The sequence below is a fragment of the Passer montanus genome, unplaced genomic scaffold (assembly GCF_014805655.1).
Source record: "Passer montanus isolate IOZ18808 unplaced genomic scaffold, ASM1480565v1 scaffold2, whole genome shotgun sequence".
Taxonomy (NCBI): domain Eukaryota; kingdom Metazoa; phylum Chordata; class Aves; order Passeriformes; family Passeridae; genus Passer; species Passer montanus.
Window position 1 is genome coordinate 15,038,659 of NW_024366591.1, and position 22,526 is coordinate 15,061,184.

General features: G+C 37.2%; 1 protein-coding gene across 1 annotated transcript in view; it reads left to right on the forward strand.

The window, feature by feature from the left end:
- PEX7 (peroxisomal biogenesis factor 7) overlaps positions 1–22,526 on the forward strand; it is a 42,591-nt gene that overhangs the window by 2,916 nt on the left and 17,149 nt on the right. Inside the window, exons 3-8 of the mRNA XM_039707285.1 lie at positions 103–253; positions 4,674–4,751; positions 5,062–5,170; positions 15,426–15,532; positions 15,933–16,046; positions 18,995–19,050. Of these exons, the coding sequence (XP_039563219.1) occupies positions 103–253; positions 4,674–4,751; positions 5,062–5,170; positions 15,426–15,532; positions 15,933–16,046; positions 18,995–19,050 (615 nt within the window). The remainder of the gene's footprint in view (positions 1–102; positions 254–4,673; positions 4,752–5,061; positions 5,171–15,425; positions 15,533–15,932; positions 16,047–18,994; positions 19,051–22,526) is intronic.

Genomic DNA, 22,526 nt, shown 5'->3' on the forward strand with positions numbered 1-22,526 from the left:
TAGAATGGTAAAAAGGGTGATTTAAAGACTCTTTGCATGGAACTAGTCCAGACTTTACGTCGTGCTTTCTCACAGACTAATATCTTTGTTTTTCCAATTTAGTTTTGACTGGAATGATGGCCTGTTTGATGTGACCTGGAGTGAGAACAATGAAAACATGTTGGTCACTTGTAGTGGAGATGGATCTCTGCAAATCTGGGATATGGCTAAAACCAAAGGTCCACTGCAAGTCTATAAGGAGCACACTCTGGAGGTAAATCAGGCAAACTTAAAAAATGTAATGGATGCTTTTTATGTTTGAATAATTAAAATATTTATTTGTAGTCATATAATCAAAAGCGGCTTGTTATTTTATAGCTTTTTTGGGTCTGTAGTTTGAATTAATAACCTGAATATAAAGTAGATTTACATACTCTTGTGCATGTTCATGCACTGTAGTAGGTGCTGCTTGATTACACAAATCTAATATATTGAGAAAATAGCATTTGTGATTCCTTGCAGCCTAAGTAATCATTGTGATGTGTGAAATTACTGCAGTCACACTGTGATTTTTAGAGAGCATTATTAGATAGGTCTGAATCAGACAGGTGATACAGCAGTCTTATTCTTGAGATTGTGGAGTGATAGACATGATGCAGATCCTTAGCACTTGGGTTGCACCCAGATCTGCTTATCCTTTTCCCTCCTAGCATCTGTGAGATCCTACTGAAATGACAGCTGTCAAATGTTGGGATGATGCATATGTTTTTTTAGCCTTGGTTTGATACTGTTGCTTTTGATTTTCTTAAAGTCTCAGTGTCTTTGTGCAGTGGTGTATGGGTAGAGAAGAATATTATATTCAGGTTCATAAATATATTTGCATAGTTTTAAGGACATTTATACTGTAGTACATATATGTTCCCTAAAGTGATTTTTCTTCCCTTTGTTTTTTTGAGCTTTTCTTCTAACCCTCCCCTCACTTCTGTTAAGTCTTTGAACTTAAGATCCAATGAGTTTTAGCCTGCATTTTACTGACTTTACTGATACTTTATCTAAAGGACATTGATCTCAATAAAATAATCTGGTAGCTATACAGTCAAAAAACTGATTGAGGAAATTCAATTTCATTCCCAAAAACTTCAAGATTTTTTCAGCTATGAAGCACAAAGCTAAAAGCTGAGTGATTGTTGTTGCACAAGAGCCCATCTTCTGTAGCTTACTTTATAGTTTTTCTACTTTGGTTTAATATACTTACTGTATAAACTGAGAATTTTGAAAGAGGAGTTTCTAGTTGTGATCAGAATTTTGATAATGTTCAAAGACTGATAGTAGTTACAGAAAGATGTAGGTGAAGCATAGTACCAAATTTTTTTGTTTGTTTCTGCCATTTTCTCATTGAAATTGCATCAGTAAGTTTATTTGGTTCTGTTACACCATCTGTTGTTTGTGAAATAAACATTTCTGTGTCTGTGTCTTAGCTGAGCTGGTAGCATGGGAGGTGGACATATTCAACTGTGCTCAGAAAGACAGTATAGGAAACATGGGCTGAGTTTATTGTGAGATATGAAAGGTTTGTATTGATTCTTTATGAACTTGTGTTAAAAGGATGGATTTCAGAAGGAATTTACCTAGCAATTTCTGGCAAACACTGGCAGCCAGTGTTCTCACTACCTTCCTAATCCTTAATCCCCGTCTGACATTTTTAATGGCAGTTTTGTCACTGCATTTTATATTGCTACTAATGCATGATTGACAGGGATCTCTTTTTTTCTTTTATAAATGAGATCATTGTTCCTTCTCAAAAAGAATGTGCATTTTTAATTTAAAAGTGAATTTGCATTATCAAAGGATGATGAGTTTTATTCCAGCACTAGCCAGCTGCTAAATCTTATGAATAAATTGGTCTAATTTACTTTGGTTTTGATGAAATCTCACTGGATTGTGAGATAATAGAATGCTTGAATTAAATTTGTCTTGTAAAGTGAACCTGAACATTTACTGAACATTTATTTTAAGCTATTTTTTTATATGTTTTTACATCTTTTTTTTTCCTTTATTTTTTTCATCTTGCCTGAGGCATTTCTTGCTGCTGTTTAGGCATAAGCTAGGGTTCATTTATTTTATGATTGAAGATAAAGCACTAAAAGATTAACAGCTAAGGTTTATGCTGTTATTAGTCTTCCGCAGTTGCTCAACACAGCTTCCATGGAAGTCTCTATAAGTTTATATTGGAGGATGGCATGAGAAAGAAGAGGAGTAAAAGTGAGCCTTTCTGGGTTACTCACACTGTCTTCTTTTCATCCTCTCCCTGTTACCTAGACCTGTCACATGCCAAATGGACAGGATCTCTTGTTTTTCCCGAGCCTGTTGTCTGTTCTGTTGTAATTCTTGCCCGAAGCAGAGTTTGCCCAGGTTCCGCTGCCTCTGCTGCAGCTGCGGAGCGCTGAGCAGTGCCAGCCCTGTGTGCCATATGTGCCCAGGTCTGTGTCACAGCACGTGCTCTGCAGATCTACGTGCTGATAGCTTGGGAGTGAGCTGGGAGCTCTGTGTGTGCTTTGCCTTATCTGTGCAGCAGATCTGATACATCCCAAGTGCGATGTATTGAATACCAGCTACGTGGATCGTGTGACACAGTGCAGGTTTCCCAAAGATCTGTTTCTCTCTGGAAAATTGTGAATATGAATATGAGAGTTGAACACCTACTGAGCTGTTGTGTGAAAGAGGCATACTGTAGTGATACAACTAGGGACATTTCCAAACAGCAGCAGCTTAGGAGTTGAGCTCAGGCCGTCACATGGATCCAAAGGCAAAGAGAGAAATATTTGTGAGGAGCTTGGGAGCCACTTTGGAGAACTGTCCTGTCTTCCATTCTTAGAATCTATGGAGAGGTACTGGTGTGTTTGCTTCATTACTATTTTAGTAGGAAGAGTTAGAGTGGAAAGGATCATTTTTTGATGAGCTGTAGTATAATTAGCTAACAAAAGTAGAAAAGTCAAGAGTATGGTTTGGTAAAAATCCCAAAATAATCACCCCTCAGTTGGTTATAAGGCTTTTTTTAAGTACTGTCCCAGTGTCTTGTACATCTATAAGCTCCTCAAGGAAGGGAGTTAGTACAAAATGGTTCAAGAGCAGTATGGTTTTTAGTATATGGGAAGTAGGACTTTGTCAAATTAAAAAGGAGAGTTGCAGATAAAGCAGCTTGTTTTTCTCTGGGCAGTGGTTGTGTTCGACTTATGGAAGATAAGCAAATAGAAGAAAACCAATTCATCTAAGGTGGATCTAGCATGGACTGAAATATTTCTTAGAAAGGGAGATGCTCAGAAATAACTAAATACTACCTCAATTTCCATTTCACACAAGACACTTTCCATAGAAGACTTTGATAAATGTTGGATTTCTTTCCCTTTCAGCTTCTCTGCTTTTTTAATCTGGTGACACAGGTTCAAGCACTTCCACCTTCAAAACAGGGTTGCTGTTATTAAATGAACAACTCCATCTGTCCAAGACAAACCCTATATCTACTATGTTGACTTGCAGATCATATCCACTGCTGTGCTAGAACTAGATTATCCCAGGTGGAATACAAATCCTTGGTGGTTAGTGGCCCAGCAGTTGAGAGCAGCGCCATGTACTATTTGTAGGTAGCGACCACATTTCTGAGAAGTGTCCTGGGAGCTCTGTTTGAGTCAGGAGGTGAAGTGGATGAACTGTTTTATCTAATATTTATCCACCTTACACTGAAATGGTTTGTGTCCTGCTGCAACTTACTGAATCACTTTGGTGTGAGGTAAAGCCAAACAAAAGAGACTGCACCTTCCATCAAGTAGAGACGTGAATTTGAAAAATGAAGTTGTACATGTACTTGGGAAACTTGAGGATTTTAAATAATTTGAAGAACTACCTTACTGCATTTCTTTTTGTGAGGCAGCAGAGCTGAAAAATCAGCAGTAAAGGGTGGAGTTCAGGTATCCTCTGTCAAAGCAGGGGCCAATATTAGAATATGCTGTTGGGGAAGAGGGAGCTTATTTCAAGTACACAGTGGAAAGTAATTTCTTAATAGCTGAAGTGAGTAGTTATGAGGGAAAGGGAGTTTTTAATTTATTTTATTTTACTTGTTTGAGGATTTGGATGGCAAAGAAAGAGTGCTATAGAACCTGGAAAATATGGTAACCGGGAGTATTCTATGACATATATTTCTTAGGAGAACTAGATATAATAAAAAAGCTTTTATTGTTAATCAGCTAAAATCTCAAAGTCAACTGTGAAGAGAGATAACATTTACAATGAGAGATGTCTAGCAATTGGAAACTGTAGATCTTTGAGTAAAATTGGATCAGTGATAAGAAATCAAGTCTGAATTACGGCTTTTAGAGTGGTAGACTCCTAGTGATGGCAGATGTGTGTGTATTTTGTTACAACTTTTCTTTTTCCTCCATTTTGGACCATCTTTGTTTTTTCGGATACTTTTCTTAGCCTGTGTGTACCTTTAATGTCTGACTGAGAGGCTACATTTAATTTTTGTTCAGGTAAATGGTATTGTTGGGAGGTTTTGCTGTGCTTCAGTAGTATGGTTTTTCAGCTGACTGGGATACAATCTGTAAATCCAAGTCTATTTTGTGAATATTCTGGCTAACTACTGCCCAAAACTTGTATTCTAATATTCCTTCTAAACTATGCTCTTGTGTCATTTACAGGCATACAGTGTTGACTGGAGCCAAACTAGAGGAGAGCAGCTAGTGGTGTCTGGTTCATGGGATCAAACAGCCAAGCTGGTATGTTTGTTTTCTGCTGAAGGTGAAAAGTGTGATTTCTTTAGGATCTCATAGTTCTTTGTGTTGAGAAACAACACAAATTCTCTTTTCCTGTTTATTTTCACCCTGCGGCTGAAATTCTGCTTTAATTGAGAGGTTGCTTAAACTCTCAGTTGATACCAGTTTAAGTGTACAAATTCCTTTTTTTTTAAACTTTCATGTAATCCTTTCTGTATGTATGTATAAAGTTGATGGGTTTTTTTCAATGTATGAAACCTTTCATTTCTTACTGAATATGTATCTCAACAGTCTTCTTTTTTCCTTTATTCAGTGGGATCCAGCTGTGGGGAAGTCATTATGCACTTTTAAAGGCCACGAAGCAGTCATTTACAGCACTATATGGTCTCCACACATCCCAGGTTGTTTTGCATCTGCCTCAGGTAAGCGTGATGGTAAAGAGGTTCTCACAACAAAAACCCAAAAGCCGCCTTCTGTGTTAGTGGATCAGTTCAGCACTTTTTCCAGCAGATGGTAGTGTGTGTCATATACACTTGTTCTGTAAAAATGGAAAAAGGAAAGGTAAATGTATTGCTGCAGCTGGATTTGTGGGTTCTGTTACAGTCAGTAGATCATCCTCTTGGCCATTTAAACGGGGCTCAGCAGTTTTCTAGCCATGACCTTGTGGCAGTTTTTTCTGTTGTTTTATGTATCTCTCTTCCATTCTTCTCACTCTTGTTATTGACCACTAAATCATGTTATATACTTTATTTTGTGTTTTGGCCTATGTTTTTGTTCAAATTATCTCAAGTGTTGGTAGACTATTAATTCTGTGAGAAATGTAGTCAGTTCCTACTGAGCTCTTTTTAAATGGTTCTGTAGACCTCTGTGCCTTGTTCAATCAATTTTTGTTCACTGCTTTGGCAAGGGCCATGGGTCTTGCTGGTAAATACAATCATAGTTGAGTTGGGTGTGCACAGAGGCAAAGAGTTGAGGTGGTAGTGTTTTCCAAACACTACTCCTGCTTCAGAGGCACAAGGAGAGCTCTGCAGTGATACCTGGAGCCCAGCTGATGATTAACTGGGAGAGAGGTGCTGCGAGCCACAGAGTTTGCCTGGGAATTAAAAGGGCTATAAGGAACTGTCTTAATACAAATATTAATAAATTAACTCTGGTGGCCTAAATTTCTCAGATTTCATATCTGTACTGATTTTAATAGAAATTGTTTGGTTCTAATATCAAAAGGGTAAACATAAGTATGTTTTCCTTTAACTGAAGTTGGAGAGACAATGTGTACACTAGATACTAGTCTTCCCTATTCTCTGGGAAGTCAGATGAAAAAGTAGATGTGGCTTTCATAAAATTTCAGTCTGGCTGTTTCCATCTGATTCTGCCTGCAGAGTTTAGCTAGAATGATGAATGAGTAACATTTATTTGTTCTATGTAGTAGTGCTTGAAAGCCAAATGTTGGAGCATAGGTTTTGCCACGTTATGTGATACCTGTCTAACATGATGTGCAGAAACTTACAGGATTGAGCCCTGTACACTGTATGAACAGTTCTACTGAAATGCAGCTATCTATATGCTGCAAAATACTAGCTAAGTGCTATTTGGTCAAGGTGAAGTACTTAAATGTTTTTTGCAAGTTCTGAGGAATGTTCTCTTTAAGGTCCTGTTTAGAACCCTCCTGTCCATGGTAGTCTTACCCATATAAATTTTCTGGCATTCTAGATGAACAAAAGGGCTTTGCTAATGCAACTAATTATTTCGTATTTGAACCTCTAGGATATGTAGCCAAACTTTCTTCTAATACATTGCCACTTGAGCAATTTTGGGAAACATTGATTGTTAGATGCTATATGTCATGGTACCTAAATTGGGTATAACAATTGGTCTGTTCTTTGGGTGACTCAGTGGGTGCAGCTGTTGGAAGTTTTGACTAGAACACTACAGAGTGTTCTACAGTCTTTTGTCAATTTTTGTTTTGATGCTTGAAAGGGACTAATATGCTACTGGAGCCTAAAGCTAATTACAGTCAGTTTTCACTCATTGATGGAAAAACAACATGCACAAAAGACACAGTATTTTTCTTCTCTAAGTGTGAAGTTCTTACTCGGGTGTGAAATAAAAATCTGCTATTAGTACACTGATAGTGTAATTCTGGGTATAAAATCATTAGATTTTAGAAGAAGTCTTCAAAATGATGGTGAACTTTCTTACAGCTTCCAAAATAAAGTGTCTGGTGTACTTCTAGATGAAATAACATAGAAATCATGACATGCTGATGTGGAAAAGGTTTTTTGTTTGCATTGAAATTTTCCTGTGGTTTGATTAGATTGCTTCACTACAGAAAATACATATTGGCAGTCATTTCTTTGGTCAGCAGGACTGTGGATAGTAGAAGGACTCATGACCCTCTAGCTCTCTGCATAAAGGCCATTTCCTTGTAAAAAAGGTACATCACACAGTCGGTGTTCAGAGAGTTTATTGTTCAGTGCTTAATGACATTCTACTCTGTCAGTCAAGGTATGTGATGAAAGTAAAGTGGAAACGTTCAAGGAGGCTGGTTGTCCTCATTTAAAACTTGCTATGATCTGCATACTCTATGAGGATGACAGAAAATCATGGGACAGAAAGCTAAATTTCACTGATGATTCATCTTCTATTCAGCTAAAGCTGGAGCTGGAGAGAAACTTGAATCTCAGTGTGATAGCACTGTGTCAAATTTAGAGCTGTTCCCTTCTTTGGGATGCGTGTGCTGGAAAGGTTGACCTGCAGTTCTGTGGTCTCTTATTTTGCAACTTTTTGTTGTCTTGAAAATTAGTAACTCAAATGTGTCTGGAGGGAAACTTTATGTACTTCTTTTCATCTCACTTGGGTTTCTTCACTGTTAAAAACAGTAGCTTTTTTTGGATGTTGTTAAAGATTATTGAACCATTTCTTTCTTGAAGGAGTCTGTACTGCTTTGGGATTGTAAGGTGTCTGTGTGTCTTTTTTTTTTTCTCTCTTTTGCCCCACCTGTCCCCTTTCTCTCATCCCACCTCACACATATCTACTCACAACTATGTATTTACTGCTATCTTAATAGTGTAGTTGTAATGCTTGAGGAAGGAACTGTTTCATGTGGCAGCATCTTCAATTCTGCATGTACGAGTAAGGCAAGTTAAGTATGTTGTAAACCACAGATTGGAAAAAATGTTGCTCTTAAAATACTTTAGATTAAACTAAATGTAAGTAGAACAATGCACTCTTTTTTTTTTATTTTAAAGGAAATAAGCGAGGGGAAAGAAGGTCTAAAAACATATTGCATGACACACCCCTGCCATTTTTTGCCTTTATTTGAATCCCCATAGAATCCTGCAGAAGTTTAATTTCCATGTAACTAATTAGTTTGTGAACACTGAAAACAGAAAACCATACAGGATTGCAAACCACAGTAAAAGAGCTGTTCAAAAGGATCAACCTATGCCTGAAGCTAATATTTGATTTTGAAACGTGGCTTTTTCTCAAGCTATTATGAGACTAGAAAAGGAATACAAATGAAGAAAATGAGAAATCCAAGATGGCAATATAAGGCAATTGAAAAAGAATTTGATAGTAGGTATAGCTGGTTTTGCTTCATTAGGTCTCCATTCTGAATGCATACAAGAAAACTGAGCTTGTCTGCAGTGGACAATAAAATGCAATTGAATTGCAAAAGATACATATGTCTGATGCTTCAGTTCAATTAGGTTTTATTCAGCATCTAATAAACTCCCATTTAACATTTACAGGTATGTGTGAGGTAGTTTACCATGCTGTTATCTTCATGTACAATCATTCATACTCCAAAACCAGAAAGTAAATGGCCTGTTTTTTTCTGTTGTTGTTTGTTTGGGTTTTTTGTTGGTCTGGTATTTTTTTTTGTTGTTGTTGTTTTTGGTTTTGTTTTTTTTTTAATCTGGGAGTTAATAGTAACAGAGCAAACTGTTGATATGTAAATAAGTGCTGTTGTGATGTCAGTAACAATTTTTGAGCAGATAAGCAGGATGTTCAGGTGTACGTGTGGAACCAAACCAGAGCCCTGGTAAATGTCTGCCTTACGCTGAAAACACACTGATGTGGAAAATGTCATTAAAGAAGTGACATGAAGCCACTAACAGCATTAACAGCAGCCTCATGGCTAAAGGGGTTTAATGAGTCATTATGTCATTTGCCTAGATTTTTTTTTAACCCAGAGAGCAAATTGGTGAGAAGCTCATTAAAGAATGTTACAAATGCACACAACAGTAGTATTTAGTCATGTTAATCAGTTCTACTAAATGATTCTCCATGACTGCACAGCAATAGGCTTTGCTTAGTCCTGTGGTTTATAACGAAAGCATCCTTTTTAGTATCAGCTGGGTTTATTGTCCTTTAGCAGTATAAAGTATTTAACAAATACCATTTTACCTTTGTCTGCAAGTATTCTTTGATACAGATACAATAATGACAAATGAAAATATGAATGTTTTGGATTTGACAAGGCCCAGATTTAGAATGACTGATAGCTATTGTATTAAATACTGGGGCCTTAGTTTTAATGCTGCTTTCCTTTTCAAATCAGTCTTTGAGTTTACTGATTAGGTCAGGTACATAATTTTAATAACATCTTAATTCATTAATAAGGGAAAGAATTTTTTTTTTAAAATCTGCCTGACAATGTCTGTATTCATCAGTATTTAGATCAATTAATTGTATTCTCTGCTCAAAGACTTGTTTTTCAGACTGAAAGCCCAGAGTTTACAAATTTTCTTGTACCACAACAAGGTGTGATAATTTCTGATACAGTTTTATTATGTTGACAAAAGTGTTGGATGACTGTAGCTTTGCTGCTTTACAAATGAATCTGTAAATCCAGGTCCCACTCTTGTAAGCCCTTGCATTGAGTGCTAGATTTTAATGTTGAAACTGAAAACCATTTTTTATCTCATATTCTGTTTTACTGCCAGCTGAGTTAGTGAGTTGCCTTTTAAAAAGTATCTTCTTGCTTACTGGTCTCTTGGTGATAAATGTGTGTAGTAAAGTCAAGCTGTAGTTTATAGATCAGGCTGGCATGTAGTCTTGGTGCACCTTTCTGTGTTTGGTATTCAAATTGTAAAAAAACCTATGGTTGAACAAATTGTTTTGCATGAAATAATGAGCTGGGGAAGGTGTACATCTACTAAGAGAGCATTTACTGAATTAGTGCAGCTTCTCAGTAGAGGTCTTTTTTGTGTTTCTGGACAAAAAAAAAAATTGTCAGGTTTTTGACATCAGTTTTCTAAAGATTCAGCTCACATTCCTGTCTCAGAAGTAGCACTGAGCAAAAGAAGGAGCCATTGGAGAGCAGGACTTGCAGACAAGTAATTCCAAAGATGCTTATATTTGCCGAGGTTCCATAAAAATGGAAGAAATAATCTGCTAATAAATAATAAAGCATGACAGTGGTTTCTCATGTGTTCCAAAGCACTTTTTTTCTAGAGGCTTAAATTCAATCCATTTGTATGCAGTGTGGGTCCACTTTCTGCTTCTTATGACTCCTGTTTTTTTCCTGTTTAATGTGTTAGGAAAAATGCCATAGCAAAAAAGGTTCAGGGCTTTGCAAAAAAATTTTTGAAATCCAAACGCTAAATGGATAAAAGAATAAGATGCTTCAATTTACTGCATGGTACTTGTTGTACAAATCAAGCATCTAGAGAGCAAGCTGACTGTGGAGTTACTGTGGCTTGTTGCAGTTCAGCCAAACTGCTGTTTATGCTAGAAGCTTTTGAATTTACAATTTACTTGCTTAGTTTGTTATGTCAAATGTATGTAGTGATGTGAGGGGAATGTTTTCATTTGCAATCTGTTACTTGAAGACTTAGCAGCACAGTATTGAATTCCTCCAGGTCTTATGCACCTGTGTTGTGGTTTAACCTCAGCAAGCCACCAAGTCCCATGTAGCCACAGGGTCACTCCCCCACCAGTATGATCAGGGGGAGAATAGGTAGGGTAAAAGTGACAAAACTCGTGGATTGTGATAAAGACAATGTAATAGGGAAAGCAAAAGCTGTGCACACAAGCAAAGAAAAACAAGGAACTAATTTACTGCTTCCCATGGGCAGACAGGTGTTCAGCCATCCCCAGGAGACCAAGGCCCCATCATGTGTGACGGTGACTTGTGAAGACAAACACCATCTCTCCAAATGTCCTCCCACTTCTTCCTTCTTTCCCCTACTTCATATACTGGGAGTGATGTCATAGGTCTGGAATGTGCCTTTGGTCAGTTGGGGTCACCTGTCCCAGCTGTTTCCTCCCAATCTCCCACGCATCCCCAGCTCCCTCTTCAGCAGGGCAGTATGAAAAGCAGAAAAGGCCTTGGCTCTGTGTGAGCCCTGCTCAGCAATAGCAAAAACATCTAGGTATTAACCCTGTGCTCAGCACAAATCCAAAATACCATAGCAGCCACTGTGAAGAAAATTAAACCTACCCAAGCCAAAACCAGCACATCAAATAAGTTTTACTAAATCATTCTCTAATGTACAAGCTAAAGTGTTTCTCAGGAAATTAGTTTATCCCTCAATTTATACTACGTGTTAATTATAGTAAAGTACTGTATATAGCACATGCAATAATATAAAGCACTTTCAGGTTATAGTATTTTGTATTAAAATCTCACGTTATAAAATGGTTTAGTGTTCAGAAGACATAATCAGTAATAGATTTTTACAGTAAATTAATTTGGGTTGTGTCATTTGGGTTACAGGTAGGTATGTAATTAATATTGCCATTTGCTGAAGAATGACTTATGATTAAGTCATAACTTTGGTCAATTTTGAAAAAAAAATGTGTCCCAAGATTTATGTATAATCTTCTTGGGAAGCACTGAAATAAAGATTTCACTAACTTTTTAAAAAAATGTTTTATTTTGTTTTGTTCTTCTTTTCAGAAAAAAAAATTAGTTGGGCTCTTCCCTAAAGTAACTTAAAACTCTTGTAGTTTTTAGCTTGACAGCATTTTGTATCAGACTAAAATTGACCAGTTGCAAAGTATGTTTCCACTGGTAATTGTGTACTTGCTAGGTAAGTTGTGCTACGTGGAGATAGATTTTGTGTATTCAGTAGTACTCTTGGATGATTTAACTAAAGCTGTTATTTGTGTCGTTGTTATTTCTGTCTCTTTGTGTGGAATTCCATGAGCTTCATTTTTCCTGTTCTAAGTTTTTTTGTGTTGTTGTACTGGTTCAACCCCCATTGACAGCTCAGCCTCACGCAGCCCCTCAGTCACTCCCCCATGGTGGGATGAAGAGAGAATCACAAGGGTTAAAGCTGGAAAACTCATGGGTTGTGGTAAAGACAGTCTAATAGGTAAAGCAAAAGCAAGAGCAAAACAAGGAGTTCATTCATTGCTTTCCATGGGCAGGCATGTGTAACAGTCTAATAGGTAAAAAGAGCAAAAAGCAAAAGCAAGAGCAAAACAAGGAGTTCATTCATTGCTTTCCATGGGCAGGCATGTGTTCCGGCATGTCTTGGAAAGCACGGTTCCATCATGCATAATGCTTACTTGGGAAGACAGATGCCATCATTCCAAACATCTTTCTTCCTTTTTCTTCTCCCAGCTTTGTAGGTTAAGCATGACTACATGTGTTATGGGGTATCCCTTTGGTCAGCTGTGGTCAGCTGTTCTGGCCGTGTCCCCTTCCAACTTCTTGTGCAATGCCAGCTCCACCACTGGCAGGGCACCGTGAGGAGCTGAAAATTCTTGACTTAGTGTAAGCACTCCTCAGTGACATCCAAAACATCAGTGTGTTACCAACATTATTCACATCTTAAATCCAAATCACAGCACTGTACCAGCTACTTGGAAGAAAAATATCTCTATTTCAGCCAAAATCAGAACAATTATCTGCAATAGAAACAATCAGCACAATCATTTTAACATGCATAAAAAGACTGGGTTTGAGAGTCATGAGATTTGGGTTCTGCTTTTAATTTTTCCACAGATTTTCTGTTTAATTTGGGCTAATAATTTAATCTGGTTTAGTATTTAAAAATACACGTAAGTCAGCAAGTAATGTAAACTTGTAATCGTTCAGTGGCACTGCAGACATACTTCAATTGTGTTGGTTTTGATTTTTACAAATTAATGTAGTGAAGAAGGGGTAATGCTTTAAACTGAAAGAGGGTAGGTTTAGATTAGGTATTAAGAAGAAATTTATACTTTGAGGGTGATGAGGCACCAGAACAGGTTGCCCAGAGAAGCTGTGGGTGCCTCATCCATGGAAGTGTTCAAGACCACGTTGGATGGGGCTTTGAGCAGCCTGGTCTAGTGGAAGCTGGTTCCTGAAAAACGTTGTACCTGTCCTAGTTAGAACTTCCCCTTCAGATAGTGTTTCAAGTTTCATGGGGTTTTATTAACCTCCCAAATACCTGGCTGTTTTTTGTAGTTCCTGTTATACCTCTGCACTGTTTAGAAATGATTGCTTAGCAGGTTGTTCTCACAGGACTTTGGAGATGATGATTTATGAATTTGGGTAAAATATATCTGTGAATAAAAAAGGTACTATAAAAGCTACATGAAATTTAAATCTTAAATAAACTTTATCTTTTCACTATTAGACATTGTCATTCACATTAGCAATCTTTATCCTGTGTATAAGGATGATGTACTTGTAGATTAGCATCAATTGAAAAGTTTTGAATAGATGAGTGTATATTGTGTAGTTTTATTGATTCGTCCAAGATTTCACAAATATTCATTAGAAAGAAAGAAAGCAAGTACAATGTATGAACAATTCTGAAATCATAATTATCCAATGGACCAGTAAAAATCTGTTGCTATACAGAAACTGCTTCTAACAAAAATAGAAATATTTTATGGGGGAAATGTTGGGTAATTTTCTGGTTGCTTACTTTGGTATGTCAGCTGGAAGTGTAATGTAAATATATATGTATGTATGGAAATAAGTTTGAGGTTAAAAAAGAATTCATTAAAATGTGCACTAAGCCAGGATTTCACTGTGTCAGGATTGCACTGTTTATCAGGTTTTTTAAAACTTAATCTGATTTTTCCACTTAAATGGAAAAATTGGATTTTTGTTTGACTTTAGATCAGTATTTTCTATTCACAGAAAGGTTCACTTGCATGTTGTGTTACTCCATTAAAAACATTTCACTGATAGTGCCAGCCAGAATTAATAACTGCTAAGTCTAGCATTTTCAAAAAAAAAAACCCCAAAAAACAACAACAAAAAAAAACCACAAAAACCAAAACTGAAAATAACTACGTTTTTCCTTTTGTCATGCATCAGCGTTTTCTATTAAAAAAGAAGTAATTGGGGCAATTTTACATTTAGTGTCAAAATTAATATTGGCTGAATAACTTACTTTTCCAATTGCATTTGGCCCTCATAATGCTACTGTAGCAGTTCATTCTAGTTCACCTGGATTTATATATTTGCTTGGGGAAAATGATCCTGTCTGTTGTGAAATATGTGTTTCCCCTTCAAATCTATGTTATCTGATGAAATTAAAGTAAAATCTCTTTAAGAAGTCCATTATAATATCTCAGAAAGACTTAAAACTCAAACTGAACTGTCCTCTGCAGGCAAGCAGATTAGCAAGGCTAATGGAGAGTGGATCCAGGGCGTGCTACCTGTTTTTTTGCCAAAACCCTGCTGCTCGTGCTTCTTCCTCTCCATATGTTGCCCTGTTTTTATGAGCTCTGTAGCGATGTTTGAGGCTTCAGCTGGCTGCAGGGTGCCATTGTCAGGAGTGCTGTCTGTGTGCTGAGCAGCAGTCTTCCTCGTGACAGTAGGAGAGGGGAGTGAAAACAGGGAGCATTTGGGGGTTGTTCCCACCCTACAGATGGGAAATTTATCCACCAAGAGTGCAGCATCTCTCCAAGTCCTGAGGGCTGAGGACAAGCCAGCCAACACCAGAGCAAGCTCCCTATGGTCTCCGTGGTCAGAAGGCTGCACTTGTGACATGTAGTGAACCAAGCTCTCTCTGCCTTATTTGTTTAAACTTTCCAAATGTTTTATGGGGTTTTTTGGGGGGGAAGTCTGTAGGGTCTGGTGGTTCATGCAATTAGGAATATTGCTGTGGCTCTAGGGATGGTTTCATTTGATCTGCAGCCAGTTTCTTGAGAAGAGCTATGATTTTCCTTGAGCCCAGCTGTATACTTTACAGCCAGTGACCAACAGGGCACTAAAACCATGAAAGTGCTTATATATAAAGGGCATGAAAACAATAATTATAAGGAATTATCAATAATTTCTTCAGTAGCAGCGTAAAGCAGTGGTTTTTTTAGGTAGTATTATACATGCTTCCTATAGAAATCACAAGTGTTTTAATCACCTTTTAGTGATGAAATTTATGTCTTAAATGAACATAAGCATGATAATAATAAATTCTAATTCATTTTCTCTCTCTGGAAGCTAGAGAATCGATTTTTACTGACACAAAGGTAAATATTCAGGGCTAATGGGAAAATCCCAATTAAAAAATTGAAAAGCTTAGTTGTTCCATCAGCTGATGCAGCTTTCAATATCTTTACAAGCCATTAGGAACTGAATTTGTAAGAAGGGTGTATAGAAATGCTATAGATCTTTAGGGGTAGACTAGAAAGACAAGCTAACAGTTGTCTGCTAAGTACTAATGGATTAACTGAAACTTGTAAGTGATGCAACAACATTGAATCAATTTCTCTTTGTTTCAGGTGATCAAACTTTAAGAATTTGGGATGTGAAAACCCCAGGAGTCAAACTTGTGATACCAGCCCACCAGGCTGAGGTCTTGAGCTGTGACTGGTGCAAATATGATGAGGTATAAAGCCATTCATTCCACTGTTTTGCTAATTGAACCACTCACATTAAATAGCAGGGGGTTTTACTGCAACATTATTGCATATTTTCTTTATGAAAACATGCCTAGTTGCTTTGTTGCTCTCATTCACTATTGCATCTTCAGTAGAGCTTTGTTCTAAGAGATGGTCAGCCCAAGCAGATCAGAGATTTTGCTTGACTCTAGTGGGCAGAGTAGTCAAAAGTGGAAGACCAGATTGTGTTTCTCTGTGCTCTTTAATTTACATTCTGGGGATGTCACTTCATTTATTATTTACGAATCTGTATTTTTTGATTTATCTAACTTTTGTATCTAACATAGGCGTTGCTACAATTCAGTAATTAAATTGTCATGATATATCTGTGTTTTATGAAACCGTCAGAACTTGCTGGTAACTGGTGCAGTTGACTGTAGCTTAAAAGGCTGGGATTTGAGGAACATCCGGCAACCAGTGTTCGTCTTGCTTGGTCATACCTATGCTATCAGAAGAGTAAAAGTAAGTTGTGTTTTATTTCCCGTTGACTATCACTGAATTATTACACATTTTTTTCTGGAAGCTGGTAATATTTTATATTATCTAATAACTAGGAAAAAAATAACAGTATGTTAGAGGGCTTCAGACATGGTTTGAAGGCTACTTCAGCTAAATTATATGGGAAGTTTGAGATGGGGAAAACACTTCCCCTTACTTATTTTTAAATGATGCTTTTCCTTTGTCTTTCCACACAAAGGGCCAATATTCACAGAAGACAAGATACAAAACACATTGTGAATATATATTTTCGTGTATACAAAGAAAATATTAGTGCATTCAAAGGGATTTTGAAACTTTATACATGAAAGACTACAGATGACTTTACTGGATCTGTGTATAACTAGAACACCCACCAATAAGAATTTGCTTTCAATGCACAATGACATTTTTATCATGTTGTATGAAAATAGGTATCCAAATATCTTTTCAGGCAAGCTCAAACACTAAAACTATGTTTCAGTGTAAAATATTGAAACTAGCAAAGAATGTGGGAGTCAAATACGTCAATATCAAAGTCTCCTGAAAAAGGAGATGGTACCTAATCCTTTTAAAGCCTTTCAGGAACAGATATGTTTATTAATATTTTCTAGAAGTCTGAACTGGCAGAAAAAGTTATCCTGGGTTGGTATTTTGCTTCACATGGCCATGATTTGTTTCTAACATATTTAGAAGTTACTGTGCTTAGTTTGTAATTTATCAGAAAAGGATGTGACTCAGGTAGTCATTCCATATCACAAATCTTTTTCATGGTCAAATAACGTGAGAAGCTCCTGCTCTCCTTATCCCAGCTACCCCTGCCTGCTGTCCCCTCTGGTGATTGATGCTGAATCTTTTTTTCTAATTTAAGGCCTGCATGACTGTTCTCTAATCTGGCACTGTGAAATATTTTTCATAGGAGAAGATGCATCCATGTGCAGAGGAGACGTACTGAGAGTACATGACTTCTATTCCGTCTTACCAGGCTTTCATTGCTTCCATTTCAAGACACACATGGTCCCTGAGCACATAAGATATGACAGTGTGGGCCAGCACTTCGGGGTGGTGCAATGTCTCCAGTTGTGGGGTGTAACTCACCAGTCACACCGAATTGAGAGAGAGACCTGGATGCTGCCTCTATAGAGGCAGCTGCCCCTCCTGATATCCCTTCCCCTGTGTTGTGCTGACACAAGCGATTGATTGTAAAGCTGCAGCTGATGGCTCTGACTGAAAACCCTCTCCCTGAAAGTGACTAGTTTCTGTCTGGATCATTAAGCTGTTTCAATTTGTTGCTCAACCACACAATTGCGGGCCTTGACACAAAGGAGGGGGACAGGAGCACACAGTTTGAAGTGGAAAAGAAAGTGGAAACCACAAGTCTTGGCAGTAGATCTGAATCTGGCAAGGAATTCTACCCACCACAGTACTGTCAGGATTCTGCTAGTAGATTTCTTGTGGTCTTTCACTGCAGTACAGGGCACTGAGGTCATCTGGAGTCCTTTTTGGAAGATTTTCATGTTGGTGCATTTGATCCTCACATCCTTAGCTGGCTTCAATATCTTACACTGAAACACAGTTACAGTTTTCAGTTTACCTAAAAAGATATTTGGATATGTTGGAGTCAGGATGGATGATGTGGTAGTGATATCTTCTGCCTGTATAGCACGCAGATGATAAAATTTTAGTATCTTACAGTTAAATTGAACAGAATTTTCTCTTGTAGCAGAAAGACATTATGCTTTTTTTTTTCCAACCTACGTGTGTAGCACTCTGCTAAGTATTTTGATAGAGTGTACTTTAGGTGAGTTTCTAGGATACTTAAGGTTAATGACAAAACTTTGACAGTATGGTTTTGCTTTATCTTAAAGTGTGAGGACATGCAAAGGGGGCTTATGGAAAGTGTACCATGATTTTTTGTTGCCCATCAGACTTCTTCCCCTCTAGTATTCATTTTCCTGAGGTGCAGAACTTGTTTTTTTGGGGTTTGTTCCCCTCAAAAAAAAATTGCAGGAAGTCTGCAGAGGTTCAAGTTCCAGCATGCACATTCCTCAATTCTGCTATAGTAAAGAGAGCTCTGTCAGCATGGCAATAGCCTAGACTAACTTGGTAGTTGCTGTGAATAATATTAGAAGTCTTGCAGGAAGACTTAACTGTGAACCAGTGTGGGGGATCTGCATTTCAAACTCAAGTTATGTCAGTGGCTTGTTGTATTTCCTGCTGAGAAGTACAAATTTTAAAATAGTTGGAAACTGAAGGCTGCCAAAAAACTAGAGCTGAGATGAACAATTTTTGCATAACTGCATCCTTCTTTTGCTGCAGTTGTTAGACCAGTCTGCAAGAGTCCATGGAAGAGTGTATCCTGTAAAATGCCCTGTAGGAGAGGGGGAAATCATGAATGAAGTGATGTTATATTGCCTTCAGTTTTTCCACTTCTCCCTGATTTTCCCATTTGTATAAATAATTTCAAAATGGTAGGATATAGAATTGATTATGGTAATGTATCTTGTATTCTCTGTGCAGTATTGCCCAGATTTTGTCTCTCTGAAAATAATTAACTGGCCACATAGCTGGTTTGAAACTTGATTTATATAACAAGATGAAACTTAGCCTATTAGCCAAAAGCAGAAGTTAATGACTGTTTATATGACTGTTCCAGAACTTCTTAACTTTACAGCAGAGTTATTTGGTACTGCTGTAATGAAATCTAACCAACACAGGATCCCACAGAGCATTCCTTGTGATTATTAATTCTATGATTCCTTGTAATTAGAAGCATTGGGGAGAAATACATTGATGTGGTCTGTTTTGTTGCAGCATGATGTGGTACCAGCCAAGACCAATTAAGTAGTTAAACTTTGATAACTTGCTGCTTACAGTAGGCCTGTATATGTTCACAATGTTTTAATTTTAAAAGTTGTTTTGTTTTCTTGCAGTTTTCCCCATTCCATGCAACTATATTGGCCTCTTGCTCCTATGATTTTACTGTAAGGTACAGTATTTCCTCAACTGGATAAAAATAAAAAGGTGATCTATTTTAATATGGCTTGCAATAGAAAACAGTTCCAGAGTGGATATACTGGAGTGCAGTTAATGTTGCTGTCAGATGCCTCATAAGCTATGTTGAAAACTCATGGGTTTGTCACTCAAAGGTCAGCTCAGTCACTCTGCTGAGCAATATCTGCTCTGTTGGATGTTTTCTGCAATCCTTTTCACATCACTCTGCTGAACATAGTTGCATCCAGCTGTGATAATGTCTGATAAGAAGGTAATACCCTGTTAAATTAATTTAGTTAGGTGAATTTATACGTTTCTGTGACACATTTTTATTTAGGCTTTTTATGAACAATGTTTTTGTCCTATCAGTATCCGAGGCAGCTTTAATAGAGTTCTGTAGTGTGTATGCTGGAACTTTTTATATAGTTCTTCTGCAAGTTCCCCTGGCTGATCAGTATATCTTCTACTGCTGAGGATCTTGTAGTACTGTTGTTTTAAAGCTAACTCAAAGTCCTAAACAAGCTTGATTTGATACTGGGATTTCTCTAAGATACATGGTATCACAAGTCAATACACTATGAAATATTCCTGAATACCTCAACCAAATTCTTTGATCTACATTTTAATTTTCTAACATGGACTGAATGTAGTAGGCAGTACATTAAGAAATGGGAGAAGTCATAAGTCCTTCATAAAGGAATGCCATGAAGTTATTCCACTTGTCCAAATCATCTCAAGTAATGTCACTTCTGGTTGTATCCTAATTGTCTGACACCAGACCTAGAGAGGTTCTGCTGTTCTAATTCTCAGTGCCTGTATATGTTGCTAAATCATAAATCTACCCAGTCTTCTGCCATAGCATCATATAAAGTTGCATCATGAAGTTAACCCATTAAGCATTGAAGTGACTTGATTGTGCTGTCATGCTCTTCCCCTTTTTGACACCAACTATATCTCTTTCAGGTTTGGTGCTAATGTGCTTCATGCAGTACTGAAATCTAGAGCAATTTCATCTCTGACATTTTCGTATGTGGAAATTGTCAGAAAAGATGGAGAGAGCTACTAGCTCACAAAGCATCATGTCTATAAATGTAGAGCTTGGGGACCTCTTCACAAAATTCACTCTAGGCATTATTTTTCTGTTCAAAGATTTACTTGTCATTACTAGGGAGAGAGAGCAGACTTGAAGAGATGAAATAAAGATTTTTAACAGTTTTCTAAAACAGTTGGATTTGGTATGAATGAACAAACAACAGAGAAGACCAGGTGAAAGTCTTAGGAAAAGGTGTCACAAGCAAAATATTCTGTATAATGGAGGAAAAATGTTGCCATAAGAATTTGGGAACATCTCTTTTAAAGACTATGTTGTACCTCTACCACATACTGTCATTTTACTGGATGCACGATACACTCCACATGTATATACATACACACATCTTGTCACATGTGCACATGCATGTACACCACACACACATGGATGTGAATATATGCACACATACACATACATTTCAGTTTAAGAGTAAAAATCCTTGATCAGTATATAAAAGGTGGAAGAGAAGTATATAAAAAGTGGAAGATAAGTATGGATTCTAGTACATGGAATTAATTATGGATCTTGTTGAATCTACTCAAGGCTTGTGACTTTTTAGCCCCATTTGGTGGGGGGGGCACTGAATTTTGATTCCTAGAACAGCATGGTATGGCAGCCCCTTAAAAACAGATTAATTTCAGTGTTATTTTAATAGCAGTTTAGTTATGATATTGTTAATTTATAGTCTTTGGTGTGTTCTGTTTGAAGCTCAGATTATCTGCAGGCATCAGTTTATAGTAGATAACAGAATAGAGCATAGTAGTGGAGCAATCCTTTACTGTCAGAGTTCTGTAATCTTAAATGCTACTGAAGCTTTATAGTTTAACCAAACAGATGCAAATCTTAGTTCAGATTATCAAACTACCATGTAAGAAGCGGGGGTTTTGTTTATTTCAGGTCATACAGCTAGTTTGGCACATAATCACAACTGGATATCTAAAAGAAAAAAGAGTAGGTTGAAAACAAAGTTAACAATGCTTAGCTTACTCCTTTGCAAATAGATTAATCATTGAATGTGAGCACTGTAGTCAAGCTACTGAAAAGAAACCTAGTTCACATGCCAACTTCATACTGGGAGCTGAGAAAAAGAGAATGTTGATTTGAACTTGAGTTTTTACATACCATGGTATAATGATTTATAATCCCTGTCCAGTAAATGCCTCATTCAGACAAATATTTTCTATACCATTTCCTTACTCTTTGGAAGAGCTCAGAAAAAATGTAGGCTAATTAAAGTGCAGATTGAACACAAATGAATCATTAAAATGCCAGGAAATACACAAAGTACTGTAACATTTCCAGAACTACTTTAGGTCTGCATGCATATTGTTAAATGCTATCTCTGTCAAAATTCAGTTTGGAAGAACATCAGTGTCATCTTTTACTGGAATCACCATTTTGTATTTTTGGACTCTTCAGTATAAAAAAGAAATCTTGGTGCATTAGTCACAGACAGTGCTCACCAAAATCTAAACAGAAGATCTGATAAATTATAGAGCTTTATTAAGCTGGTGTCAGGCCAGATCTTGGATCATATTCACAGAAGCCTGTCCCTAAGGCGGAAAGGCAGTTTTTGTTAAAAATTGTACTATATTGGACATCATCTCTGCAACACACTGTAAGGTAAACCACTATCTCCAGCTCTTCATCACTATGTACAAGTTCAGTAACGCTGATCACAAAGAAATCTTACAGGATAAGGCTGATCATAAAATAAACTGCTAGGTATCCATTTCAGCTAGGTATCCTTACTAGCCTTGTATTCTTTTTTTGGTATCTTCTTTCAAGGTGAAAAGGTGGGTGTTTGTTCATTTGCTCTTCTTTTTTCATTTTCCTCCAATGGAAAATGTCCTTCTATACCTAAATTGCTTCATAATGTTGATACTTCACTGGAACTATAATGAAATAATCTCTTCAGAATATTAGTGTGGAAATAGTTAGATGTCCCTAGTTAATGCCTGAAGTAACATCATTGCCCTGATTAGCCTGTATCCAAAAGTAGCTTGACACTAAGCTCTCCTCTGACAGAAGTTTCTCTAGTTTGCAGGAAGAACTCTTGGAAGTGAGCACAGGAATTAGAGAATAGGCGCAGGGGGATGAATTGTGTGATACACGTGTAGTAAACTGGCACTGAGTTCTGTGTTGCTCTTGAAAGGTTCCTGGCTTTATACATCCACCTGCTACTGTAACTTGTGCCTGGTGTGGTTGTGTGTGAAAGCTAGCATTAATTGTTGAGTGGGCTTTTATGGAAAGCACCCTCTAAACATCTGCTTCACACCCACCTAAAAATACTATGTATGAAGACTTCTTGTAACCTAAGAGCATTAGTAAAGCTTTCGTGAATAAATATTTATCATAAGTATTTTTTTCTTACCCAGAAG